This window comes from Procambarus clarkii, chromosome 52, assembly GCF_040958095.1.
Source record: "Procambarus clarkii isolate CNS0578487 chromosome 52, FALCON_Pclarkii_2.0, whole genome shotgun sequence".
Lineage (NCBI taxonomy): Eukaryota > Metazoa > Arthropoda > Malacostraca > Decapoda > Cambaridae > Procambarus > Procambarus clarkii.
The window spans coordinates 32893004-32920965 of record NC_091201.1 but is presented as its reverse complement, the minus strand read 5'-3'; the positions used below and the strand labels follow the sequence as shown (position 1 = coordinate 32920965).

The 27962-nt window shown below is 51.6% G+C and overlaps 1 protein-coding gene across 1 annotated transcript in view; it reads left to right on the top strand.

Annotated features, from left to right (window-relative positions):
* Nucleotides 1-27962, top strand: part of LOC123763549 (tetratricopeptide repeat protein 39B) — a gene marked incomplete in the record, with an annotated part of 220449 nt that overhangs the window by 35199 nt on the left and 157288 nt on the right. The window contains 1 exon segment of the mRNA XM_045750696.2: nt 25414-25436. Coding sequence (XP_045606652.2) covers nt 25414-25436 — 23 coding nt within the window.

The following is a 27962-nucleotide window of genomic DNA, read 5'->3' as shown; positions in this document are numbered from 1 at the left end:
AAACTTTTTAAATGTAAATATGATAAAGCGTCAGAAATAAGTCATTAATCTAAGAACATTCGGAAGGCGGTGCTAGGAGCCGAGCTCGATCCTGCAGGCACACACATAGGTGAGTCCAGCCACACAGGCAGCGCGAGGCAGGTAAGAAGACTCAGCGTGAGGAACACAAGAGGCTCCCAGTGTGACCTGTAGAGGCTCTGGTGGCCAGGCCCCGGCTCGGGACACCCACGGGGGCAGATCAATACCTTCCTGCAGGAGTCAGAGGGCGCGCGCGGGGCGCCCCTCTGTCTCCTGCAGCCTCCATCTCTCTTCATCTTCCATCTCCACCTTTGTCCCTCATTACCTCTCTCTTCTTCATTTCTCCTCTCAGTCTCCCTCCCACCTTTCTCATTTCCCGTCATCATTCCTCATTTCCCACTGCCGTGGGAGGAGGAGGGGGGGTGATGGGAGGGAGAGAGTGGGAGAGAGAGAGAGAGGGAGGGAGAGAGCGAGAGGGCTCACCCCAAGTGTGATGGAGGCACTCAAAGGGCGCCCTCCCCTCCCCCGCTACTCGTCAAGGTGGTGATGGAAGCGAGAGGGAGGAGACTGTCACGGTCAGGAGGGAGGCAGCTCTCACCTGCACCACTTGGGCTGGACGGTAGAGCGCAATGCAGGCCGGCGTTCTATCCCCCGAGGATTCAAGGCCATTGATACACTTGTCACTGAGGAAGGAATACAGCATGACACTGATGGACACTGATGGACACTGATGGACACTGGGGGACACTGATGGACACTGGGGGACACTGATGGACACTGATGGACACTGGGGGACACTGATGGACACTGGGGGACTCTGATGGACACTGGTGGGCACTGATGGACACTGATGGACACTGGTGGACACTGATGGACACTGGTGGACACTGATGGACACTGGGGGACACTGGTGGACACTGATGGACACTGATGGACACTGGTGGACACTGGTGGACACTGGTGGGCACTGATGGACACTTGCGGACACTGGCGGACACTGGTGGACACTGGCGGACACTGGTGGACACTGGTGGACACTGGTGGACACTGATGGACACTGGTGGACACTGATGGACACTTGCGGACACTGGCGGACACTGGTGGACACTGGTGGACACTGATGGACACTGATGGACACTGGTGGACACTGGTGGGCACTGGTGGACACTGGTGGACACTGATGGACACTGGTGGACACTGATGGACACTGGTGGACACTGGTGGACACTGATGGACACTGGTGGACACTGATGGACACTGATGGACACTGGTGGACACTGGTGGGCACTGGTGGACACTGATGGACACTGGTGGACACTGGTGGACACTGGTGGACACTGGTGGACACTGGCGAACACTGGTGGACACTGATGGACACTGGTGGACACTGATGGACACTGGTGGACACTGACGGACACTGGTGGACACTGGCGGACACTGGTGGACACTGGTGGACACTGGTGGACACTGATGGACACTGGTGGACACTTGCGGACACTGGCGGACACTGGTGGACACTGGTGGACACTGATGGACACTGGTGGACACTGATGGACACTGGTGGACACTGGTGGACACTGGTGGGCACTGGTGGACACTGGTGGGCACTGGCGGACACTGGTGGGCACTGGTGGATACTGGTGGGCACTGGCGGACACTGGTGGGCACTGATGGACATTGGTGGACACTGGCGGACACTGGTGGGCACTGGAGGACACTGGTGGGCACTGGCGGACACTGGTGGACACTGGCGAACACTGGTGGACACTGGTGGACACTGGCGGACACTGGTGGACACTGGTGGACACTGATGGACACTGGTGGACACTGGCGAACACTGGAGGACACTGGTGGACACTGGCGGACACTGGCGGACACTGGTGGACACTGATGGACACTGGTGGACACTGATGGACACTGGAGGACACTGGTGGGCACTGGCGGACACTTGTGGACACTGGTGGACACTGGTGGGCACTGGCGGACACTGGTGGACACTGGTGGACACTGGCGGACACTGGTGGACACTGGCGGACACTGGTGGACACTGGAGGACACTGGTGGACACTGGAGGACACTGGATGACACTGATAGACACTGGAGGACACTGGTGGACACTGATGGACACTGGTGGACACTGGTGGACACTGATGGACACTGGTGGACACTTGCGGACACTGGTGGACACTGATGGACACTGGTGGGCACTGGTGGACTCTTGTGGACATTGGTGGACACTGATAGACACTGGTGGACACTTGCGGACACTGGTGGACACTGGTGGACACTGGTGGACTCTGGTGGACACTGATGGACACTGGTGGACACTGGCGGACACTGGCGGACGCGACACATTAGACCGCAGCATGAACCACTTGTCACGGTCCGTCCACGGTACAGAGTTAACAGTGATACCTGGTTGATGGGGTTCTGGGAGTTCTTCTCCCCAAGCCCGGCCCGAGGCCAGGCTCGACTTGTGAGAGTTTGGTCCACCAGGCTGTTGCTTGGAGCGGCCCGCAGGTCCACATACCCACCACAGCCCGGTTGGTCCGGTACTCTTTGGAGGAAACAATCTAGTTTCCTCTTGAAGATGTCCACGGTTGTTCCGGCAATATTTCTGATGCTTGCTGGGAGGGTGTTGAACAACCGCGGACCTCTGATGTTCATACAGTGTTCTCTGATTGTGCCTATGGCACCTCTGCTCTTCACTGGTTCTATCCTGCATTTTCTTCCATATCGTTTACTCCAGTATGTTGTTATTTTACTGTGTAGATTTGGGACCTGGCCCTCCAGTATTTTCCGTGGGTATATTATTTCGTATCTCTCTCGTCTTCTTTCTAGTGAGTACATTTTGAGGGCTTTGAGACGATCCCAATAATTTAGGTGCTTTCTATGCGTGCCGTATATGTTCTCTGTATTCCCTCTATATCGGCAATCTCTCCTGCTCTGAAGGGGGAAGTGAGTACTGAGCAGTACTCAAGACGGGACAACACAAGTGACTTGAAGAGTACAACCATTGTGATGGGATCCCTGGATTTGAAAGTTCTCGTAATCCATCCTATCATTTTTCTGGCTGACGCAATATTTGCTTGGTTATGCTCCCTAAACGTTAGGTCGTCAGACATCATTATTCCCAAATCCTTGACATGCTGTTTTCCTACTATGGGCACATTTGATTGTGTTTTGTACCCTGTATTATGTCTAAAGTCCTCATTTTTACCATACCTGAGTAACTGGAATTCATCACTGTTAAGCATCATGTTATTTTCTGATGCCCAGTCGAAAACTTTATTAATATCCGCTTGAAGTTTTTCAATGTCTTCAGCCGAGGTAATTTTCATACTGATTTTTGTGTCGTCTGCAAAGGATGATACGAAGCTGTGACTTGTGTTTTTGTCTATATCTGATATGAGAATAAGGATAAACAGCGGTGCAAGAACTGTACCCTGAGGTACAGAGCTTTTAACTTCGCTCGGACTCGATTTTATATGGTTGACTGTTACTCGCTGAGTCATGTTTGATAGAAAACTGAGTATCCAGCGTCCTACTTTACCGGTTATTCCCATTGACTTCATTTTGTGTGCTATCACGCCATGGTCACATTTATCGAAAGCCTTTGCGAAGTCCGTGAATATCACATCAGCATTCTGTTTTTCTTCTAATGCCTCAGTGACTTTGTCGTAGTGATCAAGTAGCTGTGAGAGGCACGATCTTCCCGCTCGAAATCCATGTTGGCCTGGGTTGTGAAGGTCATTGGTCTCCATGAAATTGGTGACCTGACTCCTAATCACTCTCTCAAATACTTTTATGATGTGCGATGTTAGTGCAACTGGTCTATAATTCTTTGCCAATGCTTTGCTCCCTCCCTTGTGTAGAGGGGCAATGTCTGCTACTTTAAGTGCATCTGGTATCTCCCCTGTGTCCAAGCTCTTCCTCCACACTATACTGAGTGCCTGTGCTACCGGCACTTTGCATTTCTTTACAAATATTGAATTCCATGAATCTGGACCCGGGGCAGAGAGCATGGGCATGTTTTCAATTTCTCTTTCAAAGTCTAGTACGCTCGTGTTGATATCAGTTATATTTACAGGGGTTAGGATATCCCGCATAAAGAAATTGTCTGGATCTTCCACTTTCATGTTGTTTATTGGAGTGCTAAACATGTCCTCATACTGCTTTTTTAGGATTTCACAAATTTCTTTGTCATCCTCTGTGTATGAACCTTCACTTGTCCGAACAGGTCCAATACTGGCAGTGGTTTTTGCTTTTCATTTGGCATATGTGAAGAAGTATTTTGAATTTTTCTTTATTTCCTGAATTGCTTTCTGTTCTAACTGCCTTTCTTCAGTTTCATATGAGTGTTTCAATTTCCGCTTGATTTCTTCAATCTCCTTATTTAAATTATTCCTTCTTAGACGGGAAAGTCGTGTCTGCTTAAGCATTTCCGTTTTTGTTTTCCTTCTTTTATAGTGTCGTCTGCGTTCTCTTTCTACGTTGGATCTTTTTCTGACTTTCCTGAAAGGAACATGTTTCAGACAGACTTGATACGCTTCCAAAGTCAGTTTTTCTATTCCTTCTGTAGGACTTGTATTACTTAGAACAGTTCCCCATGGAATGTTTGTAAGTTCCCTGTTTATTTTCTCCCAGTCAATCCTTTTATTATTAAATTGAATTTACTGAATAACCCCTCTCGCTTCATCAACGTTTTGGGTCTATTCTGAGTATTGATGGTCGTTTGCACTTCAATGAGCTTGTGATCTGGGTATGTGATATCTGATATCGTAATGTCCCTGATAATGTCTTCATTGTTCGTAAAGACCTGGACCTAGATTCACGAAGCTCCATGTATTTCTTCGTAAGTAGGTTTGCTACGAAGGTTCCTAAGTGCCCGCTTAGAACGCGCCAAAGTGCGATTCAGAGAAGTAAACTTACGAAGATTTCTAAGTAGTTCACTTGGGTCTCGCTAGATGTCAGTAGGCTTTTAGTTTGGCCAATCACGACTCTGCCATATCGGAGCTTATCCGTGACCACTTGCGACATATTTACGTCGAATTTTCTTATAAAATTAGAATTTTTTGAAGTAAAACAATGTTTTTTTCAACTTGAACAGTCAGCACCGACATTGTAGTATACAAATATGTTACATTTTTTGTTTACCTACGTAATTCTAAGAGATAGTGTATAGCTCCCCTTGTCGGTATCTATTTACGTATTTATTTACCTAAATTTACCCAAGGGCCACTAACTATATAGTGGCCTCGACGAGGACAAAAAGCCAGGGGCTTGTTAAGTCCCGCCACTTGTCCTAATGATATTTTCTAGCTGGATTTTGGCAGGTACGGCTTCAGCGGGTAGACTGTTTCATGGGTTTTAACCATCTGGGTAAAAAAAAAACATGTTTTCAGTCCTACTTGAGAGGACATACTCTCCAACACTATATCTGTGATTGCCCTGTTATCAGTGACTTCATACCAAATGGTATGAGGCACTTTGAGCTCTGTAATTATATCATACACTCAGGAATATTGGAAGATATTCTTGTGCTGCACCCAGATTTTGCCAGTGGAGGCTAATAGATCAGCCTTAAGTATTTTGTTCTCTCCTGTTTCCATGTATGACTGGCCATCCTGTGAGGTGAGGATGTTGGATGAGCTTGTAGCTGGTTTTTGATCTACACTGTGTGGGCCTTCATACAGAATAGGGAAGCAGCACATTGCTGTGTATACCTAAACATGTTAATTAAAAAAAATACATTGTTTGAGAAGAGTCTTGTAGAAACTAGTAAGAGTAGATATAATGTTTCCATGATTCAGTGCTTACCTCTTGTGAAAATTGTGAAGTTATTGTTTAGTCAGAGTTGATTTGTTTTTGTATTGAGACTGATATTTTCTCCCCTGATCCCATGTATCACTAACCATCCTGTGAGATGGGAGTATTAGATGAACTTATAGCTAGTTTTTTATCTACACTGTGTAATCTTCCATACAGAATAGGGTAGCAGCACATTGCTGTGTATACCTAAGCTTCTTAATACAAAATATATCAGTAATAAAGATTTTAAATTATAGTTTGTGTTATTACCAATATTATCCTTATTAAATCATGTTAACCATGGATCATTAAGATCTCTTGTTGATATGTAATACAGTAGTCATATTTCTTTTGAATCATTCATTAAATTGTGCATTATGTCTCAATTTTTCACTTCTTTGGATATACTGTACTGTATAGTACAAAAAGATAGGATAAAAATAAACCAGTAATATTTCTTTCATTATATTTTTTATTTAAATAACTGCATCAATATTTTTACAGCTGACAGGATTTGTTTCTCACAGGTGCATTTTTTGTTAAAAAAAATTAGGTTTATTGCTACACACAATGGTGCAACACAGCCTTCCCAGCTTGGTCCCTTCTTTTGATAATTACTTACTGATTGTTACACAGCCAAATTGTGTAACAGGAAGAGGTCTTGGACACAAAATTTGTTCCATGCTAAATGTAGAGGAATCAGCTGAGCATTCCTCAAATAAAATAGGCTGCCTCAGCTTATAAGGTAAATAAAATAAGCATTCCTCAAATAAGTAGCTGCCTCACCTCACTGCCTTACTGCTACATAGCCTTCCCGGCATGGTGCCTTCTTTTGATAATTACTGGGTCCACACACCCAAGTTGTGTAACAGGAAGAAGTCTTGAACCCCTACTTCCCTCTCTCTTCTTTAACAGTCCATATAGTCATAATTATTTATTTATTTATTTTATTTTTTTTTTTTTTTTGAGATATATACAAGAGTTGTTACATTCTTGTACAGCCACTAGTACGCGTAGCGTTTCGGGCAGGTCCCTGGAATACGATCCCCTGCCGCGAAGAATCGTTTTTTCATCCAAGTACACATTTTACTGTTGCGTTAAACAGAGGCTACAGTTAAGGAATTGCGCCCAGTAAATCCTCCCCGGCCAGGATACGAACCCATGACATAGCGCTTATAGCTTTAAGTATTCAATGAGAAGTTTTTACCCTAACCTAACATCATTTGTGTAGGATATTTTTCTTTTATGTCTCACCCAGATTTAATTTCAAAATAAAACCAAATAAAATAAATAAAAAATGTGTATGTATAGCTAAGGTACACCCTTACTACTAGGTGAACAGGGGCATTTGGTGATAGTAAATGATCCCATCAGGCAGGGCTCATAACCTTCTCTCATATATCATGTTCACCAGTGTTTATTTACTTAATAACTACTGGTATAATATCTTGCTATTATAAAACTAATTCTATCATAAAAGACATATTTACTTCAAGTTTCAAGCAGAGAATGCATATATAACTAACACGAAGGACTCCTCTTCACGAGATTCGCCAGCTAATAATCTTTTGTTATATTAAAATCGATCCCAGTGTTATGTAGTAGAGAAAAATTGAGTTATATCCAGTTTACGTAAAGCTACGAGTGGTCGAAACCACACTTAGATCCCGGACCAAACTTACGAAGGTGTTTCGACTTAGTGTAGCTACCTGAATACCGACGTAGCCGCCACGAAGGCGCTAAGAAGGAAAACATTCGTAGCTAAGAAGAAAAACCTTCGTAAGTACCTTCCTGAATCTGGCCCCAGATCTAGAATATTTTCATTTCTCGTTGGCTCCGATATCTGCTGGTTGAGTGAAAATTTGTCACCGAATCTAAGTAGTTCTCTAATCTGTGGTTGGTTAGGTCCCGATAGATTTCCTGGTATAATATTATTGTTTGCTATTCTCCATCTGAGACTAGGCAAGTTGAAGGCACCTAGGAATATAATATCAGGAGTCGGGTTCTCCAAATTATCAAGGCTATTCTCTATTTTGTTTATCTGTTCTGTGAATTCCTCGGCCGTTGCATCTGGCGGTTTGTATTAGAATAATTACTAATTTATTTTCTCTATTTTTAATCCCAGTACCTCTACAACCTCATTTGTAATGTTAAGGAGCTCCGAGCATACAAGGTCTTCCCTAATATACAGACCCACTCCTCCATGTGACCTAATTTTCTTATCACACCTATATAGGTTATATCCTGTGTAGGTTATATACAGGGAGTTAACAACGAGGTACAGAGAGTTAACAACAAGATCCAACATACAAGACTTAACTAGAGATAAGGCTTATCTCATACATTAGGAAGGCGGGGGTGTAACAGCGAGCACTTGACCCCTGTGTTCTTACACCCACACTCACACCTACACCCACACTAATACCTACAACATCCACACCTACACCTACACCCACACCACCCACACCCACACCACCCACACCTACACCCACACCCACACCACCCACACCCACACCTACACCCACACCTACATCCATACCCCAGTTGTTAACACCAGACTCCGGCCTCACTAGTACACTAGTATGATGACACTAACACTAGTATGATGACACTAACACTAGTATGATGACACTAACACTAGTATGATGACACTAACACTAGTATGATGACACTGACACTAGTATGATGACACTAACACAAGTATGATGACACTAACACTAGTATGATGACACTGACACTAGTATGATGACACTAACACTAGTATGATGACACTAACACTAGTATGATGACACTAACACTAGTATGATGACACTAACACTAGTATGATGACACTAACACTAGTATGATGACACTAACACTAGTATGATGACACTAACACTAGTATGATGACACTAACACTAGTATGATGACACTAACACTAGTATGATGACACTAACACAAGTATGATGACACTAACACTAGAATGATGACACTAACACTAGTATGATGACACTAACACTAGTATGATGACACTAACACAAGTATGATGACACTAACACTAGTATGATGACACTAACACTAGTATGATGACACTAACACTAGTATGATGACACTAACACTAGTATGATGACACTAACACTAGTATGATGACACTAACACTAGTATGATGACACTAACACTAGTATGATGACACTAACACTAGTATGATGACACTAACAATAGTATGATGACTCTAACACAAGTATGATGACACTAACACTAGTATGATGACACTAACACTAGTATGATGACACTAACACTAGTATGATGACACTAACACTAGTATGATGACACTAACACTAGTATGATGACACTAACAATAGTATGATGACTCTAACACAAGTATGATGACACTAACACTAGTATGATGACACTAACACTAGTATGATGACACTAACACTAGTATGATGACACTAACACTAGTATGATGACACTAACACAAGTATGATGACACTAACACAAGTATGATGACACTAACACTAGTATGATGACACTAACAATAGTATGATGACTCTAACACAAGTATGATGACACTAACATTAGTATGATGACACTAACACTAATATGATGACACTAACATTAGTATGATGACACTGACACAAGTATGATGACACTAACATTAGTATGATGACACTGACACAAGTATGATGACACTAACATTAGTATGATGACACTGACACAAGTATGATGACACTAACATTAGTATGATGACACTGACACTAATATGATGACACTAACATTAGTATGATGACACTAACACAAGTATGATGACACTAACATTAGTATGATGACACTGACACTAATATGATGACACTAACATTAGTATGATGACACTAACACAAGTATGATGACACTAACATTAGTATGATGACACTGACACTAATATGATGACACTAACATTAGTATGATGACACTAACACAAGTATGATGACACTAACACTAGTATGATAACACTCTACCATGGTACACAACTGTGTATGGCTAATACAGTATGAATCACAGCGTAGAATGATACTGTATCATTAATACAATCAGCATAGAATGATACTGACTGGTACATCATACAGTATCAGTCAGCGTAGTTGTTCGACAGCCATAATGGCTCCAGGTTCGTCCCCGCGGCGTGACAGAAACAATTAGGCAACGTTTCCTTTCACCTGATGCATCTGTTCACCTAGAAGGAAATATGTATCCAGAAGTTACCTCATAGGGATTCTTCGATAAGCCTAATAGCTTCCTGCTCCTTACAGTTAGAAATCAATGACTGTTTGATCAATGAATCCTGGTCATATAGAAGCCAAGATGCAGTTTAGAAAACGGGAATTCGAAACACAAATAAAGAAAGCGTGCTAGTAAAATATAGATTAAGTCAGAAAATCTAGAGTATGTAAGTTCGAGGAACAAAGATTGGAGAGAACAGACACAGACAGACAGAAGTGTTATTGGTTAGCAAGTAGTACTGGTAGTGGTGGTTGGCAGTGGTGGTGAGTGGTAGATATGATCTAAACATACAAGATACTGAGGGGGAGAAACAGAGAAGGTGGACATGGAGAACCTCTTTAAATAGATGGGCACGGTGGGGGCAAGAGAACACAAGTGCTTCTACTCTCTCTCCCTCTCTCTCTCTCTCTCTCTCTCTCTCTCTCTCTCTCTCTCTCTCTCTCTCTCTCTCTCTCTCTCTCTCTCTCTCTCTCTCTCTCTCTCTCTCTCTCTCTCTCTCACCTGTCACTACCCTCCTGCCCTCCCCCCTCCACCACCTCTACCCATCACCTAGCCAACCCTCCCATACCCTTCTACACCTCTACCTATTCCTCTACACCTCCCCATCCCTCAACTCTATACGTCCCTTCAAACCCCCTTACCAGTTCCCCTCCACACCCCCTGTACCCTCCCCCGTGTCTGTGTTTGACCTCCCCTCCTGCCCCGTCACGGGTCACGCTGACTCCACACACAGCTTGTTAGCACTCCTGGGGCCAGATTCACGAAAGCACTTACGCAAGTACTTACGAACCTGTACATCTTTTCTCAATCTTTGACGGCTTTGTTTGCAATTATTAAACAGGTAATGATATCCGAAGCACCAGGAGGCTGTTTATAACAATAACAACAGTTGAATGGGAAGTTTTCATGCTTGTAAACTGTTTAATAAATGTAACCAAAGCCGTCAAAGATTGAGGAAAGATGTACAGGTTCGTAAGTGCTTGCGGAAGTGCTTTCGTGAATCTGGCCCCAGGACTCTCCTGCACACTCACACACTCGAGTACTCTTGAGCACACACTACACAACCCTCTCACACTTGATGGAGTGTTGTCATACTACACAGAACACCGAGGCTTCCTTAAGTACGCCGGCGCCCTTCAGAACACCCATGGGCTCACCATAGCCCGTGCTACTTGCAACTTGTTCCGAGTAGCTGAATCTATAACAACATCAGAACACCAGTGAGTACGTTCCACTGAGTGTTGTCACACTTCAGAGAATACTTCCTGAAACACTGTGTTGCTCCTCAGAGCACCTTTCTTGCACTGGCCTGATTGTAAGTGATTGTAAGGTCATCAACATGGTATATTATGAAGCAATAATCCCCTCTATATATGTATACAACAACAAATAATACTGGTAACAACTACATATACATAATTATAATAACCACATCATTATAAATATATGGGGGCCTGACGGCTGAGTGGACCAGCCCGGCCTCCACAGCCGACAGCGCTCGGGATTCGTAGTCCTAAGGTTCCGGGTTCGATCCCCGGCGGAGGCGGAAACAAATGGGCAGAGTTTCTTTCACCCTGATGCTCTATTCACCTAGCAGTAAATAGGTACCTGGGAGTTAAATACCTGCTACGGTCTGCTTCCTGGGGGTTGTGTAACACAAAGGAGATCTGATCGAGATCCGGGCCGCGGGGACGCTAAGCCCCGGAATCATCTCAAGATCTTGAATTCTGTTATAGATTCTTGAATATTGTTTACAGGATAGTACAGAAGTACTACAGGGAAGTGGCCCAACCGGTTTGGGTGTGTGCGTGATTCAGACACTATGATGTGATGTGATGTGTCATATGTATGTTGACTGGTGTGATGTTTGGTCACATGTGCTGTGCTCACATATATGACTGCTCCGGGTGTATATCTTGGTGGGCTCCATTGGTGTGGGCGCCATTGGTGTGGGCGCCATTGGTGTGGGCGCCATTGGTGTGGGCGCCATTGGTGTGGGCGCCATTGGTGTGGGCGCCATTGGTGTGGACGCCATTGGTGTGGACGCCATTGGTGTGGGCACCATTGGTGTGGGCGCCATTGGTGTGGGCGCCATTGGTGTGGGCGCCATTGGTGTGGGCGTCATTGGTGTGGGCGCCATTGGTGTGGGCGCCATTGGTGTGGGCGCCATTGGTGTGGACGCCATTGGTGTGGGCACCATTGGTGTGGGCGCCATTGGTGTGGACGCCATTGGTGTGGGCACCTTTGGTGTGGACGCCATTGGTGTGGACGCCATTGGTGTGGGCACCATTGGTGTGGGCACCATTGGTGTGGACACCATTGGTGTGGGCACCATTGGTGTGGACGCCATTGGTGTGGACGCCATTGGTGTGGGCGCCATTGGTGTGGGCGCCATTGGTGTGGGCACCATTGGTGTGGGCACCATTGGTGTGGACACCATTGGTGTGGGCACCATTGGTGTGGACACCATTGGTGTGGGCACCATTGGTGTGGGCACCATTGGTGTGGACACCATTGGTGTGGGCACCATTGGTGTGGACGCCATTGGTGTGGACGCCATTGGTGTGGGCGCCATTGGTGTGGGCGCCATTGGTGTGGGCACCATTGGTGTGGACGCCATTGGTGTGGACGCCATTGGTGTGGGCGCCATTGGTGTGGGCGCCATTGGTGTGGGCACCATTGGTGTGGACGCCATTGGTGTGGGCGCCATTGGTGTGGGCGCCATTGGTGTGGGCGTAGGTGTTGTACCAGAGCTTTAATTTTAAGTTTATAGTTGTAATGGCTTAGTGGGTCTTGGGTAACCACCTCACAGTTGGGTCTTGGGTAACCACCTCACAGTTGGGTCTTGGGTAACCACCTCACAGTTGGGTCTTGGGTAACCACCTCACAGTTGGGTCTTGGGTAACCACCTCACAGTTGGGTCTTGGGTAACCACCTCACAGTTGGGTCTTGGGTAACCACCTCACAGTTGGGTCTTGGGTAACCACCTCACAGTTGGGTCTTGGGTAACCACCTCACAGTTGGGTCTTGGGTAACCACCTCACAGTTGGGTCTTGGGTAACCACCTCACAGTTGGGTCTTGGGTAACCACCTCACAGTTGGGTCTTGGGTAACCACCTCACAGTTGGGTCTTGGGTAACCACCTCACAGTTGGGTCTTGGGTAACCACCTCACAGTTGGGTCTTGGGTAACCACCTCACAGTTGGGTCTTGGGTAACCACCTCACAGTTGGGTCTTGGGTAACCACCTCACAGTTGGGTCTTGGGTAACCACCTCACAGTTGGGTCATGGGTAACTACCTCACAGTTGGGTCATGGGTAACTACCTCACAGTTGGGTCTTGGGTAACTACCTCACAGTTGGGTATTGGGTAACCACCTCACAGTTGGGTCTTGGGTAACTACCTCACAGTTGGGTCTTGGGTAACCACCTCACAGTTAGGTCTTGGGCAACTACCTCACAGTTGGGTCTTGGGTAACCACCTCACAGTTGGGTCTTGGGTAACCACCTCACAGTTGGGTCTTGGGTAACCACCTCACAGTTGGGTCTTGGGTAACCACCTCACAGTTGGGTCATGGGTAACTACCTCACAGTTGGGTCATGGGTAACTACCTCACAGTTGGGTCTTGGGTAACTACCTCACAGTTGGGTCTTGGGTAACCACCTCACAGTTGGGTCTTGGGTAACTACCTCACAGTTGGGTCTTGGGTAACCACCTCACAGTTAGGTCTTGGGCAACTACCTCACAGTTGGGTCTTGGGCAACTACCTCACAGTTGGGTCTTGGGTAACCACCTCACAGTTGGGTCTTGGGTAACCACCTCACAGTTAGGTCTTGGGCAACTACCTCACAGTTGGGTCTTGGGCAACTACCTCACAGTTGGGTCTTGGGTAACCACCTCACAGTTGGGTCTTGGGTAACCACCTCACAATTCTGCCTTGGGTAACCACCTCACAGTTGGGTCTTGGGCAACTACCTCACAGTTGGGTCTTGGGCAACTACCTCACAGTTGGGTCTTGGGCAACTACCTCACAGTTGGGTCTTGGGCAACTACCTCACAGTTGGGTCTTGGGCAACTACCTCACAGTTGGGTCTTGGGCAACTACCTCACAGTTGGGTCTTGGGTAACCACCTCACAGTTGGGTCTTGGGTAACCACCTCACAGTTCTGCCTTGGGTAACCACCTCACAGTTGGGTCTTGGGTAACCACCTCACAGTTGGGTCATGGGTAACCACCTCACAGTTGGGTCTTGGGTAACCACCTCACAGTTGGGTCTTGGGCAACTACCTCACAGTTGGGTCTTGGGCAACTACCTCACAGTTGGGTCTTGGGCAACTACCTCACAGTTCTGCCTTGGGTAACCACCTCACAGTTGGGTCTTGGGTAACCACCTCACAGTTGGGTCATGGGTAACCACCTCACAGTTGGGTCTTGGGTAACCACCTCACAGTTGGGTCTTGGGCAACTACCTCACAGTTGGGTCATGGGTAACCACCTCACAGTTGGGTCTTGGGTAACCACCTCACAGTTGGGTCTTGGGTAACCACCTCACAGTTGGGTCATGGGTAACTACCTTACAGTTGGGTCTTGGGTAACCACCTCACAGTTGGGTCATGGGTAACCACCTCACAGTTGGGTCTTGGGTAACCACCTCACAGTTGGGTCTTGGGTAACCACCTCACAGTTGGGTCATGGGTAACCACCTCACAGTTGGGTCTTGGGTAACCACCTCACAGTTGGGTCATGGGTAACCACCTCACAGTTGGGTCATGGGCAACTACCTCACAGTTGGGTCATGGGTAACCACCTCACACTTGGGTCATGGGCAACTACCTCACAGTTGGGTCATGGGTAACCACCTCACAGTTGGGTCATGGGCAACTACCTCACAGTTGGGTCTTGGGTAACCACCTCACAGTTGGGTCTTGGGCAACTACCTCACAGTTGGGTCTTGGGTAACCACCTCACAGTTGGGTCTTGGGTAATTTCTACTGTTGCTGTATCTCCTGCCATTGTTGTAGCAACGTCCTTCATGTCCTGTGTAGTGGTAGAGTGTGAACCTATCATCTTAGGTCTAGCCACTTGGCCAGGTGGGTACAACGTCGGGCTCACTCCTTGCAAGCCGGTGTTCGATCCCCGACGGTCTAAGTAATTGCTCATCGTCCCTTGTGTTCTATTCTGGCTCCTTGTCTTCAGGTTCCTTCGAAGTGCCAAGTAGTCAAACTGGCCTGGTACTTTCTCCTGATAATTTGCTTCCTTGCGCATTATTTGAAGGTTCATAGGACTAAATAAAACTACAATCTATTTGTGGATACTATTGTTGAAATAATTTACTTTTTGTGTAATAGATCTAGCAGTTACATAGCAGTTACATAGCAGTTACTATGTTTGGAGAAGGTGGGGGCTGGAGAAGGTGGGGGCTGGAGAGGGCTGGGGGCTGGAGAAGGTGGGGGCTGGAGAGGGCTGGGGGCTGGAGAAGGTGGGGGCTGGAGAGGGCTGGAGGCTGGAGAAGGTGGGGGCTGGAGAGGGCTGGGGGCTGGAGAGGGCTGGGGGCTGGAGAGGGCTGGGGGCTGGAGAGGGCTGGGGGCTGGAGAGGGCTGGGGGCTGGAGAAGGTGGGGGCTGGAGAGGGCTGGGGGCTGGAGAAGGTGGGGGCTGGAGAGGGCTGGGGGCTGGAGAAGGTGGGGGCTGGAGAGGGCTGGGGGCTGGAGAGGGCTGGGGGCTGGAGAGGGCTGGGGGCTGGAGAGGCTGGAGTTAGATAGGAGTTACATAGGAGTTACATAGCAGTTACATAGGAGTTACATAGGAGTTACATAGGAAGAGACATTGTCGGTGTGTACAGGTTGGAGGTGTCGCTCCCTCGTCTACAAGGTGTCGCTCCCTCGTCTACAAGGTGTCGCTCCCTCGTCTACAAGGTGTCGCTCCCTCGTCTACAAGGTGTCGCTCCCTCGTCTACAAGGTGTCGCTCCCTCGTCTACAAGCTTCACTATTCTCACCAGCACTTTTCTGTCAAATAACCAAAAATAACAATTCACGTGTAATTATTTGTTCACTATTTGTGTCACATTTATAGTTTATAATCTTGTATGTGTTTACTGGTGACTGTTAAGAAATATTAATGTGTTGTGATTATAACTTGTTTGTCTTTTGTCTTGTGTAGATGTAAGGTAAAACGTGGAGGGGGGAGGGGGGGGGGGGTACGGGGGAGGGGGGGTTACGGGGGGAGGGGGGGAGCGGGGGTAGAGAGGGGGGGAGGGGGTAAGGGGACATCAGAGAGAGGTCAGGTCTTGTGACGTCATCATCTTGACCTTGTTTGCCTAGACTTAGTGGCTGAGAGGCAGGTGGAGAGCTGTGGTGTGAGGGGACGCTGGGGCTGGAGAGGGTGGGGGCTGGAGAGGCTGGGGTCTGGAGAGGGCTGGGGGCTGGAGAGGGCTGGGGGCTGGAGAGGGCTGGGGGCTGGAGAGGCTGGGGGGTGGAGAGGGTTGGGGCTGGAGACGGCTGGGGGCTGGAGAGGGTTGGGGCTGGAGAGGCTGGGGGGTGGAGAGGGTTGGGGCTGGAGAGGGCTGGGGGCTGGAGAGGGTGGGGGCTGGAGAGGCTGGGGGGTGGAGAGGGTTGGGGCTGGAGAGGCTGGGGGGTGGAGAGGGTTGGGGCTGGAGAGGGCTGGGGGCTGGAAAGGGTTGGGGCTGGAGAGGCTGGGGGGTGGAGGGGGTTGGGGCTGGAGAGGGCTGGGGGCTGGAGAGGGTGGGGGCTGGAGAGGCTGGGGTCTGGAGAGGGCTGGGGGCTGGAGAGGGTTGGGGGCTGGAGAGGGCTGGGGGCTGGAGAGGGTTGGGGCTGGAGAGGCTGGGGGGTGGAGAGGGTTGGGGCTGGAGAGGGCTGGGGGCTGGAGAGGGTTGGGGCTGGAGAGGATGGGGTCTGGAGAGGGCTGGGGGCTGGAGAGGGTTGGAGGCTGGAGAGGGTTGGGGCTGGAGAGGGTGGGGGCTGGGGCCTAAAGAGGGCTGGGGCCTAAAGAGGGCTGGGGGCTGGAGAGGGCTGGGGGCTGGAGAGGGCTGGGGGCTGGAGAGGGCTGGGGGCTGGAGAGGCTGGGGGCTGGAGAGGGTTGGGGCTGGAGAGGGCTGGGGGCTGGAGAGGGTTGAGGCTGGAGAGGCTGGGGTCTAGAGAGGGCTGGGGGCTGGAGAGGGTTGGGGGCTGGAGAGGGCTGGGGGCTGGAGAGGCTGGGGGCTGGAGAGGGTTGGGGCTGGAGAGGGCTGGGGGCTGGATAGGGTTGGGGCTGGAGAGGCTTGGGTCTGGAGAGGGCTGGGGGCTGGAGAGGGTTGGGGGCTGGAGAGGGCTGGGGGCTGGAGATGACTGGGGGCTGGAGAGGGCTGGAGGCTGGAGAGGGCTGGGGGCTGGAGAGGGCTGGGGGCTGGAGAGGCTGGGGGACGGGAGAGGGCTGGGGGCTGAAGAGGGCTGGGGGCTGGAGAGGCTGGGGGCTGGAGAGGGCTGGGGGCTGGAGAGGGCTGGGGACTGGAGAGGGCTGGGGCTTGGGCGGGCTGGGGGCTGGAGAGGGCTGGGGGCTGGAGAGGGCTGGGGGCTGGAGAGGGCTGGGGGCTGGAGAGGGCTGGGGGCTGGAGAGGGCTGGGGGCTGGAGAGGGCTCGGGGCTGGAGAAGGTGGGGGCTGGAGAGGGCTGGGGGCTGGAGAGGGATGGGGGCTGGAGAGGGCTCGGGGCTGGAGAAGGTGGGGGCTGGAGAGGGCTGGGGGCTGGAGAGGCTGGAGGCTGGAGAGGCTGGAGGCTGGAGAGGGCTGGGGGCTGGAGAGGCTGGGGGCTGGAGAGGGATGGGGGCTGGAGAGGGATGGGGGCTGGAGAGGGATGGGGGCTGGAGAGGGCTGGGGGCTGGAGAAGGTGGAGACTGGAGAGGGCTGGGGGCTGGAGAAGATGGAGACTGGAGAGGGCTGGAGAGGGCTGGGGGCTGGAGAGGGGGGCTGGAGGCTGGAGAGGCTGGAGGCTGGTGAGGGCTGGGGGCTGGAGAGGGCTGGGGGCTGGAGAGGCTGGGGGCTGGAGAGGGCTGGGGCTGGAGAGGCCGGGGGCTGGAGAGGACTGGGGGCTGGAGAGGGCTTGGGCTGGAGAGGGCTGGGGGCTGGAGAGGGCTGGGGCTGGAGAGGGCTGGGGGCTGCAGAGGGTTGGGGGCTGGAGAGGGTTGGGGGCTGGAGAGGCTGGGGGCTGGAGAGGGCTGGAGGCTGGAGAGGGTTGGGGGCTGGAGAGGGCTGGAGAGGGCTGGGGGCTGGAGAGGCTGGGGGCTGGAGAGGGCTGGGGGCTGGAGAGGCTGGGGGCTGGAGAGGGCTGGGGCTGGAGAGGGCTGGGGGCTGGAGAGGACTGGGGGCTGGAGAGGGCTTGGGCTGGAGAGGGCTGGGGGCTGGGGCTGGAGAGGGCTGGGGGCTGGAGAAGGTGGAGACTGGAGAGGGCTGGAGAGGGCTGGGGGCTGGAGAGGGGGGCTGGAGGCTGGAGAGGCTGGAGGCTGGTGAGGGCTGGGGGCTGGAGAGGGCTGGGGGCTGGAGAGGCTGGGGGCTGGAGAGGGCTGGGGCTGGAGAGGCCGGGGGCTGGAGAGGACTGGGGGCTGGAGAGGGCTTGGGCTGGAGAGGGCTGGGGGCTGGAGAGGGCTGGGGCTGGAGAGGGCTGGGGGCTGCAGAGGGTTGGGGGCTGGAGAGGGTTGGGGGCTGGAGAGGCTGGGGGCTGGAGAGGGCTGGAGGCTGGAGAGGGTTGGGGGCTGGAGAGGGCTGGGGGCTGGAGAGGCTGGGGGCTGGAGAGGGATGGGGGCTGGAGAGGGATGGGGGCTGGAGAGGGCTGGGGGCTGGAGAAGGTGGAGACTGGAGAGGGCTGGGGGCTGGAGAGGGGGGGGCTGGAGGCTGGAGAGGCTGGAGGCTGGTGAGGGCTGGGGGCTGGAGAGGGCTGGGGGCTGGAGAGGCTGGGGGCTGGAGAGGGCTGGGGCTGGAGAGGGCTGGGGGCTGGAGAGGGCTGGGGGCTGGAGAGGGCTTGGGCTGGAGAGGGCTGGGGGCTGGAGAGGGCTGGGGCTGGAGAGGGCTGGGGGCTGGAGAGGGTTGGGGGCTGGAGAGGGTTGGGGGCTGGAAAGGCTGGGGGCTGGAGAGAGCTGGAGGCTGGAGAGGGTTGGGGGCTGGAGAGGGCTGGGGCTGGAGAGGGCTGGGGGTTGGAGAGGGCTGGAGAGGGCTGGGGGCTGGAGAGGGTTGGGGGCTGGAGAGGGCTGGGGCTTGGGCGGGCTGGGGGCTGGAGAGGGCTGGGGGTTGGAGAGGGCTGGGGGTTGGAGAGGGCTGGGGGCTGGAGAGGGTTGGGGGCTGGAGAGGGCTGGGGGTTGGAGAGGGCTGGGGGCTGGAGAGGGTTGGGGGCTGGAGAGGGCTGGAGGCTGGAGAGGGTTGGGGGCTGGAGAGGGCTGGGGCTTGGGCGGGCTGGGGGCTGGAGAGGGCTGAGGGTTGGAGAGGGCTGAGGGTTGGAGAGGGCTGGGGGCTGGAGAGGGCTGGGGCTTGGGCGGGCTGGGGGCTGGAGAGGCCTGGGGGTTGGAGAGGGTTGGGGGCTGGAGAGGGCTGGAGATGGCTGGAGGCTGGAGAGGGCTGGGGGCTGGAGAGGGCTGGGGCTTGGGCGGGCTGGGGGCTGGAGAGGGCTGGGGGCTGGAGGCTGGAGAGGGCTGGGGCTGGAGAGGGCTGCGGGCTGGGGGCTGGAGAGGGCTGGGGACTGGAGAGGGCTAGGAGCTGGAGAGGGCTGGAGGCTGGAGAGGGCTGGGGCAGGAGAGGGCTGGGGCTGGAGAAGGCTGGAGGCTGGAGAGGGCTGAAGGTTGGAGAGGGCTGGGGACTGGAGAGGGCTGGGGCTGGAGAGGGCTGGGGCTGGAGAGGGCTGGGGGCTGGAGAGGGCTGGAATCTGGAGAGGGCTGGGGGCTGGAGAGGGCTGGGGGCTGGAGAGGGCTGGAATCTGGAGAGGGCTGGATTCTGGAGAGGGCTGGGGGCTGGAGAGGGCTGGGGGCTGGAGAGGGCTGGAATCTGGAGAGGGCTGGGGGCTGGAGAGGGCTGGGGGCTGACAGACCACAAACACACCAGGGGGGGGGGGGTCAGATCAACACAGTACACATAAGGTGTTGTGACACCAGAGGCCGCCACACCTCACCACCATCACTGTAGGCCGCCACACCTCACCACCATCACTGTAGGCCGCCACACCTCACCACAACACCACCATCACTGTAGGCCGCCACACCTCACCACAACACCACCATCACTGTAGGCCGCCACACCTCACCACCATCACTGTAGGCCGCCACACCTCACCACAACACCACCATCACTGTAGGCCGCCACACCTCACCACAACACCACCATCACTGTAGGCCGCCACACCTCACCACCATCACTGTAGGCCGCCACACCTCACCACCATCACTGTAGGCCGCCACACCTCACCACCATTACTGTAGGCCGCCACACCTCACCACAACACCACCATCACTGTAGGCCGCCACACCTCACCACCATCACTGTAGGCCGCCACACCTCACCACCATCACTGTAGGCCGCCACACCTCACCACAACACCACCATCACTGTAGGCCGCCACACCTCACCACCATCACTGTAGGCCGCCACACCTCACCACAACACCACCATCACTGTAGGCCGCAACACCTCACCACCATCACTGTAGGCCGCCACACCTCACCACATCACCACCATCACTGTTGGCCGCCACACCTCACCACCAGCACTGTAGGCCGCCACACCTCACCACCATCACTGTAAGCCACCACACCTCACCACCATCACTGTAGGCCGCCACACCTCACCACCATTACTGTAGGCCGCCACACCTCACCACCATCACTGTAGGCCGCCACACCTCACCACCATCACTGTAGGCCACCACACCTCACCACCATCACTGTAGGCCGCCACACCTCACCACCATTACTGTAGGCCGCCACACCTCACCACAACACCACCATCACTGTAGGCCGCCACACCTCACCACCATCACTGTAGGCCGCCACACCTTACCACCATCACTGTAGGCCGCCACACCTCACCACCATCACTGTAGGCCGTCACACCTCACCACAACACCACCATCACTGTAGGCCGCCACACCTCACCACCATCACTGTAGGCCGCCACACCTCACCACCATCACTGTAGGCCTCCACACCTCACCACCATCACTGTAGGCCGCCACACCTCACCACCATCACTGTAGGCCGCCACACCTCACCACAACACCACCATCACTGTAGGCCGCCACACCTCACCACAACACCACCATCACTGTAGGCCGCCACACCTCACCACAACACCACCATCACTGTAGGCCGCCACACCTCACCACAACACCACCATCACTGTAGGCCGCCACACCTCACCACCATCACTGTAGGCCGTCACACCTCACCACAACTCCACCATCACTGTAGGCCGCCACACCTCACCACCATCACTGTAGACCGCCACACCTCACCACCATCACTGTAGGCCGCCACACCTCACCACAACTCCACCATCACTGTAGGCCGCCACACCTCACCACCATCACTGTAGACCGCCACACCTCACCACCATCACTGTAGGCCGCCACACCTCACCACCATCACTGTAGGCCGCCACACCTCACCACCATCACTATAGGCCGCCACACCTCACCACCATCACTGTAGGCCGCCACACCTCACCACCATCACTGTAGGCCGCCACACCTCACCACCATCACTGTAGGCCGCCACACCTCACCACCATCACTGTAGGCCGCCACACCTCACCACCATCACTGTAGGCCGCCACACCTCACCACCATCACTGTAGGCCGCCACACCTCACCACCATCACTGTAGGCCGCCACATCTCACCACCATCACTGTAGACCGCCACACCTCACCACCATCACTGTAGGCCGCCACACCTCACCACCATCACTGTAGGCCGCCACACCTCACCACCATCACTGTAGGCCGCCACACCTCACCACAACTCCACCATCACTGTAGGCCGCCACACCTCACCACAACTCCACCATCACTGTAGGCCGCCACACCTCACCACCATCACTGTAGGCCGCCACACCTCACCACCATCAATGTAGACCGCCACACCTCACCACAACTCCACCATCACTTTAGGCCGCCACACCTCACCATCATCACTATAGGCCGCCACACCTCACCACAACACCACCATCACTGTAGGCCGCCACACCTCACCACCATTACTGTAGGCCGCCACACCTCACCACAACACCACCATCACTGTAGGCCGCCACACCTCACCACAACACCACCATCACTGTAGGCCGCCACACCTCACCACCATCACTGTAGGACGCCACACCTCACCACCATCACTGTAGGCCGCCACACCTCACCACCACCACTGTAGGCCGCCACACCTCACCACAACACCACCACCACTGTAGGCCGCCACACCTCACCACACCTCACCACCATCACTGTAGGCCGCCACACCTCACCACCATTACTGTAGGCCGCCACACCTCACCACCATCACTGTAGGCCGCCACACCTCACCACAACACCACCATCACTGTCGGCCGCCACACCTCACCACTATCACTGTAGGCCACCACACCTCACCACAACACCACCATCACTGTAGGCCGCCACACCTCACCACCATCACTGTAGGCCGCCACACCTCATCACAACACCACCATCACTCTAGGCCGCCACACCTCACCACTATCACTGTAGGCCGCCACACCTCACCACAACACCACCATCACTGTAGGCCGCCACACCTCACCACAACACCACCATCACTGTAGGGCGCCACACCTCATCACCATCACTGTAGGCCGCCACACCTCATCACAACACCACCATCACTGTAGGCCGCCACACGTCACTACAACACCACCATCACTGTAGGCCGCCACACCTCACCACCATCACTGTAGGCCGCCACACCTCACCACAACACCACCATCACTGTAGGCCGCCACACCTCATCACAACACCACCATCACTGTAGGCCGCCACACCTCACTACAACACCACCATCACTGCAGGCCGCCACACCTCACCACAACACCACCATCACTGTAGGCCGCCACACCTCATCACAACACCACCATCACTCTAGGCCGCCACACCTCACCACTATCACTGTAGGCCGCCACACCTCACCACAACACCACCATCACTGTAGGCCGCCACACCTCACCACAACACCACCATCACTGTAGGCCGCCACACCTCACCACCATCATTGTAGGCCACCAGACCTCACCACCATCACTGTAGGCCGCTACACCTCACCACAACACCACCATCACTGTAGGCCGCCACACCTCACCACACCTCACCACCATCACTGTAGGCCGCCACACCTCACCACCATCACTGTAGGCCGCCACACCTCACCACCATCACTGTAGGCCGCCACACCTCACCACAACACCACCATCACTGTAGGCCGCCACACCTCACCACAACACCATCACTGTAGGCCGCCACACCTCACCACCATCACTGTAGGACGCCACACCTCACCACCATCACTGTAGGCCGCCACACCTCACCACCACCACTGTAGGCCGCCACACCTCACCACAACACCACCATCACTGTAGGCCGCCACACCTCACCACCATTACTGTAGGCCGCCACACCTCACCACCATCACTGTAGGCCGCCACACCTCACCACAACACCACCATCACTGTAGGCCGCCACACCTCACCACTATCACTGTAGGCCGCCACACCTCACCACAACACCACCATCACTGTAGGCCGCCACACCTCACCACCATCACTGTAGGCCGCCACACCTCACCACAACACCACCATCACTCTAGGCCGCCACACCTCACCACTATCACTGTAGGCCGCCACACCTTACCACCATCACTGTAGGCCGCCACACCTCACCACCATTACTGTAGGCCGCCACATCTCACCACCATCACTGTAGGCCGCCACACCTCACCACCATCACTGTAGGCCGCCACACCTCAACACCATCACTGTAGGCCGCCAAACCTCACCACATTACCACCATTACTGTAGGCCGCCACACCTCACCACCATCACTGTAGGCCGCCACACCTCAACACCATCACTGTAGGCCGCCAAACGTCACCACATTACCACCATCACTGTAGGCCGCCAAACCTCACCACAACACCACCATCACTGTAGGGCGCCACACCTCATCATCATCACTGTAGGCCGCCACACCTCATCACAACACCACCATCACTGTAGGCCGCCACACCTCACCACAACACCACCATCACTGTAGGCCGCCACACCTCACCACAACACCACCATCACTGTAGGCCGCCACACCTCACCACAACACCACCATCACTGTAGGCCGCCACACCTCATCACAACACCACCATCACTGTAGGCCGCCACACCTCACCACCATCACTGTAGGCCGCCACACCTCACCACCATCACTGTAGGCCACCACACCTCACCACAACACCACCATCACTGTAGGCCGCCACACCTCACCACCATCACTGTAGGCCGCCACACCTCACCTCCAGGTAACCTTCAGTAACAGCTATACAACCCTGGAGAGACGCACTCTTGAGTATGCAGTCCCGCCATGTGACGCCTCCCTCAAGAGAAACAGCACCGAACTATTAATGTCTCAAGATGTCCAACCTAACTATTACCTGAGCTTTATTAAAGGAACAAAGTTGTGAAAAGACTGACGGAACTGTGGCTGACCATCATGAAGGAAAAAGAGATGAAGGAGAAATGATAACGACATACAAGATTCCAAAGAGCATTTACCAGACAGAGGAGAGAAAGGAATGACAGAACGAGGAGACATAAATGGAAATTGTAAACCATAAATGAACCACAGAAATGTCAGGAAGAACTTCAGTTAACACACTCCCAACCTCTTGATCATCTCTTTATATCTATCTCTCTAGCTATCTATTTATCTATCTGTCTATCTACTGAATGTTATTACCTAATTGGTAGTAACATTCACTAGGGGTGTGGGATAATATAAGTGTGTTGTGTGTGTGTACATGAAGTGTATGTGTAAGGTGTATGTGTGTACATGAAGTGTATGTGTAAGGTGTGTGTGTGTACATAGTGTATGTGTAAGGTGTATGTGTGTACATAGTGTATGTGTAAGGTGTATGTGTGTACATAGTGTATGTGTAAGGTGTATGTGTGTACATAAAGTGTATGTGCGAGGTGTATGTGTGTACATAAAGTGTATGTACAAGGTGTATGTGTGTACATAAAGTGTATGTGTAAGGTGTATGTGTGTACATAAAGGTGTTGCCAGAGGTAGGAGCCCCAGACAGTGACTAACTCGAGGTCCTCCTCCAACAGGTGTTCGAGGACGCCAACGAGGAGTAAGTATCACTGTTGTTCCTTACCTGTCCTGCCAGCCTCCAGCTCAGGTAAGTTGACATAATAAAATATTATTGACACAATAAAATATTATTGGCATAATAAAATATTATTGACATAATAAAATGCATCACACGGGGACAGAGTGGCTCAGGCTACGACAGCCTCCTCCACCTACTGACTGTCACTCAATTAGACAATTACTATTACAACTTGTAATTGTTGGGACAATTACTGGTGTCTTTACAGTACACCAGTTATAATATATATTACAAATACTTGTATCTTAATTCAGTTGTCATCACATGGTACATATTACAAAATACATTACAGGAATCTTGGTATTACACTCTTGGGGTGGAGGGTAGAGTGACGGTCTCGCTTCATACAGGTCGGCGTTCAATCCCCGACCGTCCATAAGTGGTTGGCCACCATTCCTTTCCCCCCGTCCCATCCCAAATTCTTATCCTGACCCCTTCCCAGTGCTATATAGTCGTAATGGCTTGGCGCTTTCCCCTGATAATTCCCTGCTCTCTCTTCACTTCTGCACCTGCTGGTAGACACACCTGGTTGATGGGGTTCTGGGAGTTCTTCTACTCCCCAAGCCCGGCCCGAGGCCGGGCTTGACTTGTGAGAGTTTGGTCCAACAGGCTGTTGCTTGGAGCGGCCCGCAGACCCACATACCCACCACAGCCCGGTTGGTCCGGCACTCCTTGAAGAAAAAAATCTAGTTTTCTCTTTAAGATGTCCACTGTTGTTCCGGCAATATTTCTTATAGTCGCTGGGAGGACGTTGAACAACCATAGACCTCTGATGTTCATACAATGTTCTCTGATTGTGCCCATGGCACCTCTGCTCTTCACTGGTTCTATTCTGCATTTTCTTCCATATCGTTCACTCCAGTACGTTGTTATTTTACTGTGTAGATTTGGTACTTGACCCTCCAGTATCTTCCATGTGTATATTATTTGGTGTCTCTCTCGTCTTCTTTCTAGTGAGTACATTTGGAGGGCTTTGAGACGATCCCAATAATTTAGGTGTTTTATCTCGTCTATGCGTGTCGTATATGTTCTCTGTATTCCCTCTATTTTCCTGTTTCCATGATGACTGGGGCGGTATATTGTATGTTTCGTCGTGTGCCCCAAGATGGCAGAGAATGATTGGATGTTAGTTGGCTGTTGATACTTGGCTTGATATATGCCTCGCTAATGTCTGGTCTTCTATTGTTGCTGTATTTGTCAGTTATTTTGGTGTTGTTTGTCAAGACATCTGGTGATAATCTGGTTATAAGTAAAGACTACTTCTTCCTTGATAAGGGCCTTCCTGTGTGTACATATTTGGCCGCCTTGAAAGGGATGTTGTTGTCTTGCCTATATATTGAGTTCTTTGGTGCTAACGGTCCCCGACGATCTTACTGTCATCTTATTGTTATCTTACTGTCATCATACTGTCATCATACTGTCATCTTACTGTCATCTTACTGTCATCATACTGTCATCTTACTGTCATCATACTGTCATCATACTGTCATCTTACTGTCATCTTACTGTCATCATACTTTCAGCATACTGTCGTCTTACTATCATACTGTCATCATACTGTCATCTTACTGTCATCATACTTTCATCATACTGTCGTCTTACTATCATACTGTCATCATACTGTCATCTTACTGTCATCTTACTGTCATCATACTGTCATCTTACTGTCATCATACTGTCATCTTACTGTCATCATACTGTCATCTTACTGTCATCATACTGTCATCATACTGTCATCTTACTGTCATCATACTGTCATCTTACTGTCATCATACTTTCATCATACTGTCGTCTTACTATCATACTGTCATCATACTGTCATCTTACTGTCATCTTACTGTCATCTTACTGTCATCTTACTGTTATCATACTGTCATCATACTATCATCATACTGTCATCATACTCTCCTCTTACTGTCATCATACTCTCCTCTTACTGTCATCATACTGTCATCATACTGTCATTATACAATCATCATACTGTCATCATACTCTCCTCTTACTGTCATCATACTCTCCTCTTACTGTCATCATACTCTCCTCTTACTGTCATCATACTCTCCTCTTACTGTCATCATACTGTCATCATACTGTCATTATACTATCATACTGTCATCATACTCTCCTCTTACTGTAATCATACTCTCCTCTTACTGTCATCATACTGTCATCATACTCTCCACTTATTGTCATCATACTCTCCTCTTACTGTCATCATACTCTCCTCTTACTGTCATCATACTGTCATCATACTCTCCTCTTACTGTCATCATACTGTCATCATACTCTCCTCTTACTGTCGTCATACTGTCATCATACTCTCCTCTTACTGTCATCATACTGTCATCATACTCTCCTCTTACTGTCATCATACTCTCCTCTTACTGTCATCATACTGTCATCATACTCTCCTCTTACTGTCATCATACTGTCATCATACTCTCCTCTTACTGTCGTCATACTGCCATCATACTCTCCTCTTACTGT